Source organism: Lissotriton vulgaris, chromosome 12 (assembly GCF_964263255.1).
Source record: "Lissotriton vulgaris chromosome 12, aLisVul1.2, whole genome shotgun sequence".
NCBI lineage: Eukaryota > Metazoa > Chordata > Amphibia > Caudata > Salamandridae > Lissotriton > Lissotriton vulgaris.
The window spans coordinates 115459869-115477360 of NC_141700.1; the positions used below are offsets into that span (position 1 = coordinate 115459869).

The window sequence follows — 17492 nt, forward strand, 5'->3', positions numbered from 1 at the left end:
ATGTTGGGTAAGGCGGCACGTAGAGTTTGGTCCCCAGTTACTCAACGGGGCTTGGCCCACAGAAGATTTTAGGGACCGGTGGCCCAAATGCTTATTCTCCTCAGCCCCTTCAGGGAAATCGTGGCCGTCTAAGATGGCCGCCGGTCGTGCTAGCGTTCGAAGCGATGTCGCTATCACGTCCCCTCTCTATGCAAGCGGCTCTTTTGTAATCCTTCTATTTCAATGTAGCAGGATGAATTTGAACCTCCCCCATCCTGCTGCACTCCAGGAAGTAAAGTTTGCAGGAGCTGAAGTTTGTGAGCTGTAGATCTGAGGCCCTGCGACAGAGGTCTCCTCAGAGAGGATCCCCGAGAAACAGGAGCACTCCCCTTCCATTGGAGAGTATCCTTTGAGGAACGGGATGAAGAGGCGACTGAGCAAGAGCGGTCCCTAAGGAGGAGGACCCTCCGAGAAAGACTGACTGGAAGGAACGCCGGAGGAGAATTACCCCCTCCCCAGGGGAAAATCCCGGACGATTCCTTGAAGCACATTCATCTATTCAGTAATTTAGGATAGCCCCACCAGGTACGTCCCTACTTCTCATCATACGCCGAGGTGGTCATCTCTGCTTATTGATTTAGCCATTGGCAGCTCCTTTCTTCCACCTGTCCTCTCTTTGTGGGTGTTGTGCCAGTAAAAGAGATGGTGTCTGCTTCTCCCAGCCCCATGGTTTGATAATGACCCCCCCACACACACGCACGCACACACACACACTTGTTGGTTCTTCCTTTCCCGGTGCTTCTCTGGAGCCCCACTTATCAGGGGCTGTAGTATGTGCTTTATTGTGCGCCAAGTCTTGTGATGATGTGTGCCCTTATTGTAGGTGTCCAGTATTATGGGACTGTAGTTGTTATTCCGTAGGGTCACTCTCCCTGGCCTCTGTGCAAGATCACCGACTGATTGATTCGTATGCCTGTTTTAAAGTCTACAGACAGCTTGTCATCGAAAGAACTCTTGTAGACTAAACTAAAATTTATCGTGGGTTTATCCTTCCACCGCCCATGTTCAAGCGACTTTTTTTTCTTTTAGCAGAGCAGCGAGTTCACGCTTTCTTGCTCTTTTCCTTTTGTACAGCTTCCCCGTCAAATAACTCCCTTGCGTGTAATATTACCCCCTTTTTTAATGTGTATTTTTTTATTCCCCCCCCCCCCCCCCCCCCTGCTTTTGCGTGGCTCTCATCCACTTCCTGTTGCTCTCACCCAACTTCCTTGGCTTCTCCACACCTCCTCCCGTCTCGGTTCTTAAAGAAGCACTTTTTTTAAAAACAATATACACTTTTTCGGAGGTCCAGGCAGCTGCTATTTGCTGTCAGACTACACTCCTCTTATGGAACATACTTTGTAGACTTTTTTTTATCTGTCAAAGTGAACGTCATGTAAAAATAAACAACTTGGTGACTGCCTCATGCCACAAGCGCTTGCATGGATCCTCACTCTGTCTCCATAGTGTCCCTATCAGAGGTATGCATCTCACCAATATGCCCCCAAACCACCACCCATTTGAGGTACTGGTGTATCCTCCCATACTGGAGGTACTGGTGTTCCCTTGCCTCCCAAAAGTGGTGTCCACCACCCTCTTGGATATGTAGATGTCCCTCCCCCTGGATGTTTTGGTGGCGTCCATGGAGGTATTGGCGTCCCTCCCTCCCTTCGAGGTATTGGTGATCCTTCATCCCCCTCAGGAGGTATGGGAGATCCCCTCTTCCTAGAGGCTGCCCTACTCGGAATTATTGATCTTCCTCCGGCACCTCCTTGGAGATAGTGGTATCTCATTTCACCACTTGGGGATATTGGTGTCCCACTTGCCCACAGGAGGTATTGGTGAACACTTTTGCTTTATGGTGTATGCAATAGTACTAAAATATGTTTTATGTAAATCTTGTTATCCTAGTTTTGTGAGGTGTTTCCTTTCTATTGTGATATATTTTCTCTATTTCTTGAGTTGGATTGTTCCATGTATCAAAAATCTTTCGTATGAGTGCATGTACTTTGTGCCCTTTTGTGAATTATCTTTGCGTGTCCTAGTTTTTAGGTCGAGCTGATGTTGCATTCATGCGAAGCATGAATGCATCAGCTCGACAACTTATGCTGCCCGTATTCAGGAGAGTGGACAGCTACCAGACGCGCGCTTTGACGAGGTCGGATTTCACCTCGGGAGCGAGCGTCTGATAGCTGCGCATGCGTGGTGCAAGCCCTGGCTCTCACACAGACACAGACAGCCCCCACCCCTCTGCATGCACGCACGCACACACACACACACACACAGGCGCGCGCATGCACACGCAGGCATACAGCACACATACAGGCACACATCCAGGCACACTATCCCCTACCTCGCATTCTCTCTCAATCACACACAGTCACGCATGCGCACACACTTTCCTTCGCGCACACACGCGCGCACACACTCCCACCTCCCCACCCCACCCCCCCAGGCATACACACAGGCACGCACGCACTTCACATCAGCCCTGGGCCCCACTCCCCGACTGCGCTCTTCCGGCGGGGCTCCTCACGGCGCGGCGCGTCTCATCCTCTAAATCGGGGCTCCCTCAGGTCAGAGGAGCCCCGCAACAGGCGCCACACTTCTTCTCCCCGGCCCCCTCCTGGGGACCCGGGCTACCCCGGACGTCAGGGCGCTCCATGCGCCGGCAGCTCGCAGCTCGCGGACCTCGGGAGGCGGGACTTCTGGTCGGCCGCGAGCGGATTGGCCGGCCGGGCAAGAGCTTCCGGGTCGCTGCAAGATCAGCTTTCAGCGGCGCCGGCACACGGAGCTCGCTTCTCCAGGCTCGGACTGCCCCTGTGACTTGGATTTTGCCCACCAGGACCGTCCGAGGGAAGGTGGTGAGGACTCGTTTTTAAAGGTAGTTCTATCTGTGATGAAATGCAGGCTGTGAAGACAAAAGTTCCACAATCGGGTGCCTGACTCTGAATGTCTCACTCCACATGTGCAAGTAAAAAACGAAGGAAGTACTTCAGAACATGGGTAACAAAAATATTTTTTTTGGGATCCATTTCACGGCGAAGCCTGCAACACATCTTCCTGCCAGCAGGTCTCCCAGCCTGTTCCCAACCCGTAGTTATCTGTCAAGCCTTCTCCCAGCGCACAGCTTTCCGAGCCCATACCGTTCCCTGGCCGCACAGTTCCCTTTCCCTGTTTCTGCCCACATGTCTCGGTCTGCACCCCTCCATGCCTGTACCTCTCCCCGGCTGCTCCGCTCCATCAACCTTCGCAGCCCATTGCTCTTCCTGCCCACACATCGCCATACATTTTCCCAGCCGGTTCTGCCCTTTCTTCCCTCCTCCTCCTTTCCCCCCTTCACCTCTACCCTGTGCTGTCCTGACCTACTCCCTTTTGTACCTCGGCCCCAATGCCTGCTACTCCCAGCTCCATTCACCGCGCCTTTTCGCCTCCTTCCTCGGGTAATAATAACTCCTGCGTCACATAGCGCTTCATAAAGCGCCGCTGCCATATCTAAGCCCATGAAATAAGAGAAGGTAAGAGATGGTACTATCAGTGAGTGCTACTCTCCGGTTTACTTTGAAAACATGGTCACACAACTTGGGGGTTTCCTGCAGCTTGTGTTGGGGTCCTCCAGCCTCAGTGACGTGTGGGCGCCCTTCACTGGAGCAGGCTCCCAGGGTCACACACTGACGCAGCGCTTGCACTGCTGCGGGCACCGAGGGTGCTGCACTGACTGTGGTGGTGGGCCTGGGCCAGGCCAGAAAATAGCCGAGCTTGAGTTGTGTACTTCCCTCAGATTCATCCAGTGTTTTGTTAATGACCTTTGAATCCTCCTGGCATGCGGCTTCCTGTGTTTGAGGGGGAGGAAGAGGGAACAATGGTGGCTGCGGTGCTCTTACTAGGTGGAAAGTCTTCCCCAGAGAAGGCTCCGGGGACCGGCCTCTCAGACACACACTGGCTGGTGGTGGTGGAGTTACTCTACGCCCAGAGTCTAGCCTCTCAGACAGAGTCAAACACGGCCTCTATGGTGGGGTTACCCGGCCTCTCGGACACAGCCTCAGTAGTGGGGTTAGCCGTCCTCACGCACAGTGACTGTGGGTTCTCTAGTGAGAGACAGTGGTGCGGCACTGCGAGTCCTCTAGTGAGAGTGCTGCAGCAGTGACTGAGTGCACCAGTGAGAGAGAGGGATGCAGCACTGTGAGTGCTCTAGTGAGTGCTGCAGCAGTGACTGCGTGCTACAGTGAGAGAGAGTGCTGCAGCAGCGAATGATTGCTCCAGTGAGAGAGAGTGCTGCGGCACTGCGAGTGCTCTTGTGAGAGTGCTGCAGCAGTGACTGTGTGCTCCAGTGAGAGAGAGTGATGCAGCACTGTGAGTGCTCTAGTGAGTGCTGCAGCAGTAACTGCGTGCTACAGTGAGAGGGAGTGCTACAGCAGTGAATGAGTGCTACAGTGAGAGAGAGTGCTACAGCAGTGAATGAGTGCTAACGTGAGAGAGAGTGCTACAGCAGTGAATGAGTGCTCCAGTGAGAGGGAGTGCTGCGGCACTGCGAGTGCTCTTGTGAGAGTGCTGCAGCAGTGATTGAGTGCTCCAGTGAGAGAGAGTGATGCAGCACTGTGAGTGCTCTAGTGAGAGAGAGTGCTACAGCAGTGAATGAGTGCTACAGTGAGAGAGAGTGCTACAGCAGTGAATGAGTGCTCTAGTGAGAGGGAGTGCTGCGGCACGGCGAGTGCTCTAGTGAGAGTGCTGCAGCAATTACTGAGTGCTAGTTTTAGTTAGTCATACACCATATGAATGTTACAGTCTCTTAAAGTGAAACTCCCCCAAAAGGAGTGTTATCTTCACAATATTGAGATTACAGGGGTATCCTAATAAACATAATATTGGCTGGTGATCAGGAGCGATCTGCTTCTACTCTTGCCCTTCCGGAGCAGCTATGCCAGGCTGTCTAGGGTATCTCTTTTCCAGTTTCCTAAGGTGTGTATATCTAAGATGTCTTTTATATTTGAGTTTTATTTATACCATTATTTGCCGCATTATTGACAAATATATATGATTTAGTATCCTGAAGGCATGCCTTACTTCTCTTCCCATTTAATAGGCTGTTCAAATACACTGAACATAATCTTCACAAAAGTTATTTACAAAAGTTTAATCTATTGCCATTATAAATTACAATAACTTTTATTTAAGTATTAATAAAAAAAAATTAAAAGCCATTGTTATTTTTAATATCAATACATCTAAGTCACGTAAATACAACACATTGCATTACAAATGCTATAGGTATCACATTTGCGAAAGTTAAAACTATTAGCATTGTAAATGACAAAGCTATTAATTTCGCTATTTTCAAAACCAACACATAAATAAAACATTTGTCATTTACAAGACCAATAGCTCAAACTTTCCTAATGCGAGACCTATTGCATTGCAAATGCTTGTTATATTATAACTCTGTATTTTTGTATATGATTATAAAAAGTTTTTCAGATACTATTTCACTGTCTTAAAACTATTTTTCTATGAAAGCAATGTGTGTGTGTGTGTATATGTGTATATATATATATATATATATATATATATATTAAAAAAAAGCTTTTCTGAATAAATAAATCTTCTTTGTGGTTGTGTGGGTTAACTGAATGTTTGATTAGAACTTTGTTCTTTTGGTATTTAGGGAACACCCATTTTCATGTTTCTCTCTAGTACTCTCAAAAAATCTTTCTAAACTTCCTCCTCTTCTGGCTTTCTCTGTGCTTTTAGGATGACCACACTGATCCGTCGTGGCCGGCGCACAGATGATGGCACGGACCGAAAAGAGGATGAGGACTCGGGCCGGGACAGAGAGGATGAGGATCCTGGAGACTGCAAGGACATGCGTCTCACACTGATGGAGGAGGTTCTACTCCTGGGCTTGAAGGATAAGGAGGTAAATGACTGTGATTGTTGATCTTTCATAAGTGCCATGTGCTGTGCTCAGTGTTCCTGGATAGTTCCTGCTCGACTTGGAGCATCCGTCTAATGCACTGTGGCACAGTACCTTCAACATAGACTTAACCCTTTTGGGGAGCTTCTGTATTTTGACAGCAATGTGAGATGCTTGCTTTGGGAGACGATGGGATATGGCCAATCATCTCACACTCCTCACCGGGGTTTCTCTAAGATTCCTTTATCCCTTTAAAACATAATTTTAACCATGTTATTTTTTGCTGTCATGCAGTACTAAGGTGCGTGCTTATGATATATAAATATGCTCTTTTTACATGCACATCCTAAAAAAAATAACTATTTAGAAACCTTGCTGCCTTAAATTTCCATTTTTACCTAGCATTTTGATTAACAGTCTTTAGTGTTTTTCCAAATCAATGGAATTTTTATTGACCTCTTAAGAATAAGAGTATAAGTTGTCTGAGCAGTGGTTTAGAACCTTCAGATGAGGCAGTCATTGACCCTCATAACTGTACTGATGTGAGTGTGACCTGTTACTTGCACCTTATGCACAAATATGCTGCAACCTCTTAACCCTCTGTGCAATTTGTTGTCTTTCTATGTCACAAAGTAATAGTATTTTGAATACTTAAGCCTTCATTAGAAGGCAGCTGTTGTGCCTCACAAAGGTAAAATTCATTAAAACCAGATGTTTTCAACACGCTGTTGCATTTATTCTAGAACAGTAATTATGATGTGGAGCTAGAATTTACAGCACTAATTACTGACATCTGAAAGGTGCCAGAAAACTACTCGGTGAGGATGTGGAATCTATCATTGTTAATCTTGGTTCTATTGCAGATTCCTATTTATTTTTGGGAATTTGTAAAAGGCTGGAATAAATTCTGCTCCGGGCATTATTGCGATATTCGCCGGCAAGTCCTAAATGCAGGTGTTAATAATGTTCTGGTGAAAGTCAACGTCTGTGAATTCTTTGCTATGAAAATATTTCTGTATTTCTTTAACTTTCACGTTAATCCATTTTAAAGTCTCGCTTTTTTTGTTAAAGGAGCTTGGTGGCAAATCTTACCAGACTTTCATGGTGCACCTTAATTGGAGCTAAAATCAGTGGTTGCGTGTAGAATTTTTTTGTAAAGCAGAAGCTGTGTGTTTTGATAGGATGTTATTTCTTGATAGTGAACAGTATAAGATCACTATATCTTTCCATTCAATGTATACCCCCCCCACCCCCCCCCCCCCCTGTTAAATTTCTTCAGGTTTGACCTGTCAAATTGAAACAAATATTCTTATTTAATCATTCGATAATTATCGGATGAGTTAAATAAAACCAAGCTTGTAATTCCAACCGTGCGAAAACAGGGGTCGGAATTACCCGAGACACTCGTTATTAGTCCTTAAGTGGTGATTTTGCCGCACCTGCCCATGCTCCGCTTGTTCGGTTAGCGAAAACATGTTTTACTTGCTTCCTGTGTGACAGAAACTTGTATAATTACGGACTGTCCATTTCCTAAAATATGGGTGAGGTTAACTTGCATTTGACCTGTCTGTGCTGCACCTGTTCTTTGTGTCACGGGAGTTTCTTCTGCACTCGAAACTCGTTCATACTCTAGTTGGAGTGGGAGAGTGAATGGGAAAAGACTACACTACACGATTGTTACCCGTGGTTTACATATTCTGTGTTTGCTAGGGAAGCTTGCTTTGCTGCTGCCGGTGCTGTAGCTGTTCAGTTAACATGGGAAACTTGCAGTGTTGCTGCCTATGCTTACCTGTTCTCTATGCGAGGGAAGCTGGGATGTTTAATCCCTCGTGGTTGGCTGTTTTTATTCATTGTGTGGGAACAAATGTTTAACTGCTGATGCTTGTGCTGTACCTGTCCTGTCAGAGTAAGCCAGTCTATTAAAGCTGCCTCTACTGTACTTGGTGTGTGGGAGTATAGACTACATTTTCCTGTGTTATACATGCTATGTGTTTGTGTGGAAATCATTTGCTACTTCTGTTCATGATGAATTACTTTTGGGTATTGGGGGAAGCTTGTGTTATTAGTACCGTGCGCTTCTGTTGGAGGGGGGCGAGGTTATTGAATATACTTGTTCTGTGCATGTCCTGTTTTAAACACTTTTTTTTTACTATTGGCTTGGTTTGTTAGGAGCCTTTCCTATTTGACAGCATCTCCTTAATTTGTGGCCTCTGTGATTAGTAACTTTTATCTTTGTTTTGGCACACAGCTAGGTCTTGTGCACACTGATTAACCAGCCCCTGCTCAGTCATTGGCCACATTTCCTCAAAGTCTCAATTCATGTTGTACATAATTCTACCATCTCCTTTCTTTATGTGCCTCAAAACCTGCAAGTCTTTCTTTGTTTTTCTGGGTAGTAGTGTTAGAATACAAGCAAGCCCATTTCACAACACAGGCAACCTTGCTGCTACCTGAGCAAATTTCAGAGTATACCCAGCAGCCCAGGCAACAGTACATTTCGAAATCAAATTGGGTGTTTTTTTTTCCTGAGTGGTGTTTAAACCTCTCCTTTCCCCAGCCCCCCACCTATCTAATTTATTGCAAAATGGAGTGATATTCAAATTAGAGCTCCGTCAGAATTCATAAGAAACAATCCTATTTACAGTTGCTTTCATAGTTATTTGTTCATTAAAAATCCAAATCAGAAATGTATCTTATTGTAACATTTACATAGTGGTTACTACCCCTATGTGGGGCACCAAAGCACTGGTCTACAATGGTAGCACGTTCATCTGTTCCGGGTTTTTGGAAGTGAGTTGTCCCTTTTTAATTTTTTTTTATCCTATTTTGGAAGCGCTTGCATGTTGGGCATGAGGGTCATCGAAGCGCATTTTCTGTGTTATGGGACACTGCGCTTAGCAGTGTGATAGATGGAGTGTGAAAGACAGATGCACAGCAGTGGCGGTGCGTCCATTGAGGGCGTTGGGGCGTTGCCCTACTAGCCATGGACGACCGTCACGCTGAGGCAGGATTAAAAATTTAAATATTCATATTATAATTAAATCTGAGCGTGACTGCGTGAGCACGCACTCACAAACTTCTCTGCGGCAAATCGGCAACCCTAGCTCAATTACCGGGGCAAGGCTGACATCGCGGAAGGTGTGGGGGCGGGGCTGTGGCACAGTGGCAGTGATTTACAGCACAGTAGCAGTCTGCAGAAACAGCACAGCTGCAATCTACGCATGCCAATGTATGTAGACCAATTTTTTGGACTTACCAGCGCATGCGCTCATGGTACAGTCACTTCCCCTCCGTCCCCAACAGCGACTCATAAGGCGAGGGACCCGGACCCCCGGGGTCTCATAAGGGCAGGCACTAACCCTGCTCTGAGCCAATCCTGGCGCAGTGGTGCTGCTAATGCAGCGCCAGGATTGGCTGAGATTCCACCGCGCAGCCTGGTGTATTTCAAACAACTGCACTCGAGTCTCTGAGGCGGCGGTATGGCGCATGATTTGGTCCGGGGTGTGGAGAAGGACCCGAGGTCCGGAGGAAGGTACGTTTTCTTTATTTTATTACCCTTGCCGGCCCCTGCGCAACACTCTGTCCTGTCCCCCCCTCAGCTCTCACCCGCCCGTCTTGCCGGCCGCAACTGCTTGCTTCAGGAGGTGTCGAAATTACATTTGTGCACCAACGTCGTTACTCTCTACACACTCCATGGGCTGAAACCTTTCTGTTGGCTATTTCGTCGAAATAGCCAACAGAAAGGTTTCAGCCCATGGAGTGTGTAGAGAGTAACACGACGTTGGTGCACAAATGGCCCAGGGGCTCACCCAGTCGCGCCAGCTTCGCCGGCGCTTTGTGCAAAGTGATTTTAAACACCGGCTGGCCTTGGTTTTTAATTCAAAGTGCTGCCCTTCAGGGGAATTCTGTTATGGTGCTACAGACTTGCTCATAACACGATCATGCAACAACACGCCAGGCAACGCTTTGCGTGCTAGGATTTGTATTTCTTTATTTTATGGGTATTATTTCTAAGATAGAAACCTAGTGCTGTAGGACAACCAAGCGCTACACAAGCATCAGGAAATGACGATAATGTGGTGAGACAGGGACATGACAATCAGTAGGTTTCCAAAGTTGCATCATAAATACGTGACCCTGTAAGTCCCAAAACGCAAAGTGATGCTGGCTAAGACGTCATGGGGCCAGATAGCAGCTATTTTCAGAGACCTGCGAAGACATTTTTCGAAGCGCTTCTTGCTGTTTGAAGCTATGTGAGCAGAAGGGGTCAGACACAGTTCCTGCAAAGCGTTTTCATCTGAGAGGATGTGGTGTGGGTCACTGGGGATGTGGGCAAGGCGGGTGTTGCACTGCCCATAATGTTCATTCTTAAGGCCGTTCTCCAACTCCAATCAAATGCTTAAACCGGATGGAAGACTTAATGGTGCTTGTGTTATGTAAACTCATCACACAGAAACAGAAAACAAAACAACGGGGGCTGGAAGGAGTGAAGAATAGGCAGCAACATAATACAAGGGCCAGGGGTTGAATTAACAAATCTGCGCTAATCACACAGGCCTGGCCTGGGAACCTCACTCAGGCTTCTCTGCACGTCGAGCGGCGTGCGGTGGAAAAGGCTGGCATTGGCTGTCCCGTAGCAATCAGTACTGTTTCGGCCTGGTTGATTTATATGTACAAGAGAAAGTGTCATACCAGTGCTAACAAGATATACATAAGGTTGTGCAATATGTTCTGCGTGACTGAAAAATAAATAGGTGTGAAAAGTAACAGTCTGTACGGCACTACGTTGCAATTAACAGCAAGTGCTAGTTTTAATTTTCTGTATGCAGTGCATGACGTTTTAAGTATGACAGTTTAAGGTGTAGTGACCATGATTAATTATAAGACCTAAGATCTTTAAACGAAGGGTTTCTTGTCAATGAAAGTTTCCACCTGCCAATGTACATAATCCTGTACTACGGTTTGCACCTCGAAATCAAAGTGTAAGCAGAACGAGCAGGTTTAGCTTTACTGCTGCTGACGAAGCCCTAGTAAGGAGGAAGTGTTTGTTTCCAATGACTACATTTCCCAGAACGCCTGGCTTTGAAAACCACAGCACACAGAGTTCCAAATACCTCTGCCCATCTTTAGGTCTGCGAAAGTGCTGAAAACTAGTAGCACCTGTGACTTAGTGGACTGCTCTCATGATCAGCCCATGGCCGTGCAGTTGCTAGGAACTTAATCGTTGAATCCCTTGTGAAACCAATAGTTGTGCCAAATTTTAACGGATAAGGGACACCATTAAATGGCAGACCTAATGGCTTTGCCAGTGCTTGATTTTGTAATGGGCTTATGTTGTCAGGTGCTATATTTTGATGTGGAGACAGAAAACACAACCACACGGGGCCTTCAAGCACAAAGACCACACTGCAACGCATGCAATATACTCTACGTATTTGGACCCCCGCGCAGACCCAGGAATGGAGTTGTTTAAATGCATGTATGAGTGGATTGATCGTTGTGTGTTTGAATACAAGGAACCCTCTGTAGGTTGTTCCGGCTCGCTCGCTCGCTCGCTGTGGCGCATTAGGACAATAATTTTACGCCCTACCACTTTCAAATGTCACCAGCCGCCACTGATGCACAGTTGTGGTTTTCAGGAACTGGCAGATTTGAACAGCTCTGCAGTTCTCTTTCTGGTATTGCATATGTTCCTAGTCCTTTTAGCTGGTTATTGCACTGAAATGTCCGATCTGAGCTATTTTGTTAAAGGTTTATGGTCCTGAGCAGGGATAGGCTGAAGGAAGAAATGGTGGAGCGATCTGCTAGGATGGATTTTAATAGCATCCAAGGCCAGACTGTCCGTAGCGGGCACCAGGCGTTTCCCCGGTGTGCCGCCAGGGTGGGGGCCAGTTTTGGGCGGGGGGGGGGGGGGCTGTTTTTAGTTACCGGGGATTGGCCATATCGCCCCCCTGTAACAAAATCGTCCAAAACCGGCCCTTGCAAACAGCTCAGCTGCACCCCTCCACCCCCCCACACCCCCACCAAGGGGGGCCAGCCGAGCAGTTTGCTAGGGCCGGTTTCGGTTCCCAGTCCGGCCGTGATAGCATCCCTTATCTGATTGTCTTTGTGAGATGTAAAGAAGTGCCGTAGCATATAGCTAGGCGGGACCTGCAGTGGTGAACTAAATTAGTCCTCTTTTCGACTGCACCATGTGGAAGATTTTGTCACTTATTCCACACCTGATTACATAGTAATTGGAGGTTTATTGCTGTGGCCCGGTACAGTACTGTATGATTGATATGGCCTATAGCAGTTTTGTCTTCTGTGAATGTAGACAGTCGATTATAGTTGGAATCCTCTAGAATAATGCATCAGCGAAACACAAAATTATGTCGCTGGGTTGCTAATATATGCAGCAAGAAAAGGCAAATTATTAAGCATTTTCTATGAACTACAGTCATGGCCACTGGAAATATGCGATTCTGCAGGTGCATTTTTTTCCGCATTAATTATGGATTTGCCTTATTTACCACAGAATCCATCATCTGCTGTATAATTTAGCAGATTTAAACAAAATGTTTCTAGCTCAAACAAGTCAAAAGTTACTAAAAACGTGGTGACACATGTTCGCTCACAGTGTAATGTCCTTTGCAAAGGTTAACTAGTCATCTTTCAGTTTCTTATTTCTGTATTTCGTTGTTTAACTGGTACTAATGATGTGAAGGGTTGCCCAGATAGTATTACCAGGTGTAAAAATAACGAAATAATGTAGTAATATATGAACAAAAACTGTTTAATTATGCAGCATAATTTGCCTTTTCTTGCTGCATATATTAGCAACCCAGCGACATAATTTTGTGTTTCGCTGATGCATTATTCTAGAGGATTCCAACTATAATCGACTGTCTAAATGCTGTAGGTTATGGTATTATTTTTAGTATGGGTTATATACTGTATTGTATTATAATTGCATTATAAAGCACTTACTACCTTTTACGAGGCATTATTGTGCTGTACGCCGGGCAGCACGCTGGTCTGGATCCCATGGTTAGCGCTTTTTTTGTGGTTATTGGGGTTAGTCGTGTACTCCTACAGGAAACCATTCAAGCCTTTACTCCAGTTTCTATATAATAAATGACATTAGTCTGAGTTGGGTGTGAGCTTTAGTGGGCTACTGGAGGTTAAGTAATGTTAGAAAAAGGGGTATGGGTTTTAAAGTATAAGTTGGGATGTTTTAAAATGAGTTGTGGGCAATTTGCTGAGATACAATAATAGGGTTCTGAGTAGGCTGTGCTCACAGAGCGGTGGCATGCAGAAGATTGAAAGGAAGGATCATTTGAAAGAACAAGCATTTGCAAGGCCAATAATTATGCAAGATGTATTGCATTTGTTAATATTTTCAAGAGAAGTTGCACAGTAGCATGGGCTGCTGTGCATCATGGTTTAGAGTCAAGAAAGAAAAGCGCTATGAAGCTGTCCGCATTGACTATGTTGTGTTAAAAAAAAAAGCTCTCTTCTACAGTAGCCTGTGCATTATGTAACCCAAGTGTTAAGGTAGAGGGGGTAGTTTTAACAGACAGCGGGGAGGGGGCTTTTTGGAGAAAAAAAACATAGGGAGGTCGCTGGGAGTACTGAATGGGGTCAGATAGTGGGGAAGAAGAAATAGTACCTCAATCACAGCGTGAGCAGTGGACTGGAACTACTTATGTTGAATTAGTCAGTGCTTGGTCCGTGCTCCACAGAAGGGAATAGAAGTGAAACTTTGCCTGTACTGGCAAGTTAAGAGGCTGCAAAGAAGAGGGACACTGAAGTCAAAAAATGGTCTGTAGTAGGCGGGCTCCAAGCCCTTTTCTGTAAACAGTAGTGTTTCGCATGCTAGAGCTTATGCATTGTTGCAAAGTTGACCTAAAAAGAAGAGTTGCAAATCAGAAGTTTCAAGTCTAGGGCGGCTCTCATGCAGGGTTTTTAGGAGTACTGTGGAGGCTTTCTGAGATAGTGGTAAACTGTAGAAGGAAATATTATTTGCATGTGTTAAAATAATATTGTACACCATGCAAATCCCAGTGTGCACAGACACCACCACACTCGCAGTGTAAATGCAATTAATTATGATTTCACTTTCCAATTAAAACTGATGGAATGAAACCACAAAGCAGGAATGTTGTGGTATAAATGTTTATTCTAGAAATGCTACTCCTCTTCTTCCTCTGATAATCTGGGTGGGTTAAAGGAGAACAGAGTCCATTTTAGTGAGTTTGTATAAAGTAATGCTTCTCTGGACAGGAAGTACTGGGCAGTCTCCAATCTGGAGCAACCACAAAATATGCACAATGAAGTGTAAAATAGTGCATCTGGCTGTCTTTAAGACCTCCTCTCCTGTAGCAGCAACCAGACACACAAAAAACAAAATCTCTTCCTACAGTCTTCTCACCCAGAAATAGAAATGGTAGTCCCACCCCTCACACGTTCTAGCCAGCCAACCATCCATCCATCCAACATTCGCTGCTCAGGAAGAACAAGTAATCGGCAGCCCATCCCCAGTGAGACCCTAGTTGGATTTGCAAGTGGAGCCCTTCCTCCATTCCTTCACACCCTAGCATCTGGTCTCCACCCTTAAGCCATAGGAATGAAGCATATGCAATGACTTGAAGGGAATCCGTGGCAGGACATAAGACACACCACACCCTACTAAGCTGTAAACATACATAATTGTGTTTTCTGGGGCTGGAATCTTGAGAGTAGTGTTCAAAGCTGATGCAGCTTGTTGGTGCTGATGTGAAGGAATCTGTAAGTGCTCTAGAGAGGTGAACCATATGGGAAGTAAGTTATAGCAAGATGTAAATATTCACAGTAATTCAATGCATTCCATCCACTTTGCCTCATAAGAGGAATAACACAAGTGAGACCAATATATACCCTCTGACTCCAAAAACAAATGTGCACGAAAAGCCCATATGGCAGCGTCACTGGTGGCATCTAACCATACCTGTCTCAGTGAGCCATTGAAGACGGCAGGAAATCCTATTCAGAAAATCTTCCTGCTTAGTTTCCAGTTACACCTAGTTGTGGGGGTGATGGCGCTGTGCTCTCTGCTCCTGTCACCTAGGACCAGTGGCACTTAAGGGACGAGGTGGTAGGGTATCTCAGCTAGATGGATAATGACTTGGCCACAAAGGAGGTACTGAGGCTTTTTACATTTTTTATATTCAAACTAAAATCACAAACTCTACAAACCAACTGTATTGTGCAAAGCAGTCTCAAAGCATTTGGCAGAGAAAGGAAAGATGTAGAGGGAACAGGCTTTCAGCAGGACGGGGTAAAGGATGGAACCATAGAGGGAACTAGAGAGTACAGTGACATTGCACCTGGCCACAGTTCTGGTTATTTCCTACCAACTTATAACACATTTATCAACCATAGGGATACTCGCACTTTCTGCTGCTGTTCACCGGCAGCCTCCGGTCCCCAGTGCAAGCCATGAAACCTACCTGAGAAGGAACATTAGCAGAACACACACCACATAAATTCGTATAACTTATTTGGCAAGCGTTGCAGAGTAATCGGACATTGAAAACGTTTCTTTTATCAAACCACTATTCCATATTGTGTGATGTGAAGGCAAATGAGAGAGCTGTGTGGGGCAGAGTACCTTCTTGTTGAACATTGTTAACCAGTATGAATCAAAGGTCTCCTTAGGTTTTCAACTGTGGAATTCTGCTATTTCCCTTCACCTTATGCAAGAGATGCATACCGGTGAGATGTATTGTAAAATAGAATTTAGAATTATTTTGGGAAATTGGTTTATGCTGTGGATGTCCCTGCTTGCATATGGGTAATAGTTTAAAAAAAAATGGATGTCTTTAATTTAGTGTGGGTTTCTCTGGAGCTCCTCTTAAAGATACTCTACATTGAGAAGGCTATCATATGGCAATTGAATCCAAATACAACCTATAGTTTATTTTATTTATGGTGTAAACAAAACTATTTTAGGTGTGTTGTGCTTCTGTGTTTCACTTCTCCGAAGCCCCGTCTATCTTGCTCCTCTGTGGACTGTCCTACCATGCTCTTTGGCCACTCCTCATCCTTGTTCGGCCTCCACCCTACTTTAAACCTCTGCTCTGCACTCCACCACATGGTTTACTTCATCTAATTCTTATATGTTTCTGTCCACTGACCCTTGGTTGAATTTCCTTTTAGCATTGCTGTCCTTGATGTACACAGTCACTCTAAAAAACGTGTTTTTCCACAGTGTTTCTAAGTTATAGTTGTTGCTTCTTCCAGACTGAGGACTATCTTATTCTGAGGTGAGAGCTGAGGGACCAACACTGAGCAGTGGATCCTGTCAGCGATTACAGAACCGTTTTGAAAGCTTGACAGTGGCGAGTGTGACGGAGACATTGGTGTAATTGTAGGCTTGGTGGTATAATGTCATGATAGGAGCCCTATGCTGTCACCACGCTTCTTCGAAACACTCGAAACCAGGGTGATGGAAAGTCCAGGGCTCCGCATGTGATACTAGAGTATGGAAGCAATTCTGTCTACTGTGGTATATGTGTGGAGGACAGCGCTGATTGAAGTTGAAAGGGGCATTGATCAGTGCTCCGTGTTATGAATAATTTTTATTTCTTTGGGGAGGCGTTGGAGGAGTTTATGGATTTTATTTGTTTCTTTGCACTGGAAGTATTGGAGTGCCTGGTGTAGCCACTTATTAATTAATGTACACAATAGTCCTAAAACGTGGCCTGCATAGGCCTTAGCCAGTGTATTTTGGGATGTCCAACATTTTACCTATTAAACAAAATTCTATGCTGTCTGGAGTGAAAATGTACATGTTTCCTAATTTAATTAGTGTATGGCTGTTCCCCCCCCAACTTCTGTATACAAGGTAGATTCATATTGAAGGAATTACAAGCATATGCTTAAGGGATTTCTTGTTGTTGAACTTTTTTTGCCCTTTCACCTGGAATATATCTGTTCCATGTGAAGTCATCTCTATGCCCTACACTCCGTAACAATGTGTTGTGCATTTTCACCTGCTTCGGGCAAGACCTATGTCTGGTTAGGTTAAGGTAGGTGTAAGTCTTGAAGCACAGAGAGATGTTGATAATAGTCTTAACAATTGCCTGTGGCGATCCACAAAGTTAGGACTAGAGCGTGTGGCTGTCTGTCATATTTGCCATGGAATCCTGTGGGGAAACCCTCTGGTATCAGAGCTGCAGACAACATTGCATATACTTAGTAGAACCTGCAGTTCCTTGCACTTTACATCTTCTCATGTTGAAATATAGAGAGCCAGCCCTTGCAATTCAAGATCCAATTTTGCATGCAGGACATTCATCTTTCCTTCACACATGCGCAGGATAGTTTTGTATTTGAAACTGGAGGATTGTGCACCCCGACACATCCAATTTTTTTTTTTTTATCCTTAGTCATCTTTAATTTTTTTTTTTTTTGTTGGTGTGTCGATTTTTATTTTTTAATGACTAAGATTTGTTTTTAGGTTTCCCTGGTTGTTACTTTGTAATGCACTTTTTGACAAACAATGCAAAGATTTTAGCCCTCACATGAGCCTTAATTGACC

General features: G+C 45.2%; 1 protein-coding gene across 2 annotated transcripts in view; it reads left to right on the top strand.

Annotated features, from left to right (window-relative positions):
• The first annotated feature begins 221 nt into the window (after window positions 1–221).
• Window positions 222–17492, top strand: part of GOLPH3L (golgi phosphoprotein 3 like) — a 153481-nt gene continuing 136210 nt past the window's right edge. The window contains exons 1-2 of one of the 2 annotated variants that reach the window (XR_015302625.1): window positions 222–564; window positions 5767–5932. Coding sequence is in view for 1 of the 2 variants with exons in the window: in XM_086947458.1 (XP_086803584.1) it covers window positions 5768–5932 (165 nt within the window). In the remaining variant the exon portion in view is untranslated. The remainder of the gene's footprint in view (window positions 565–5766; window positions 5933–17492) is intronic. The other variant, XM_086947458.1, reaches the window with a different exon arrangement.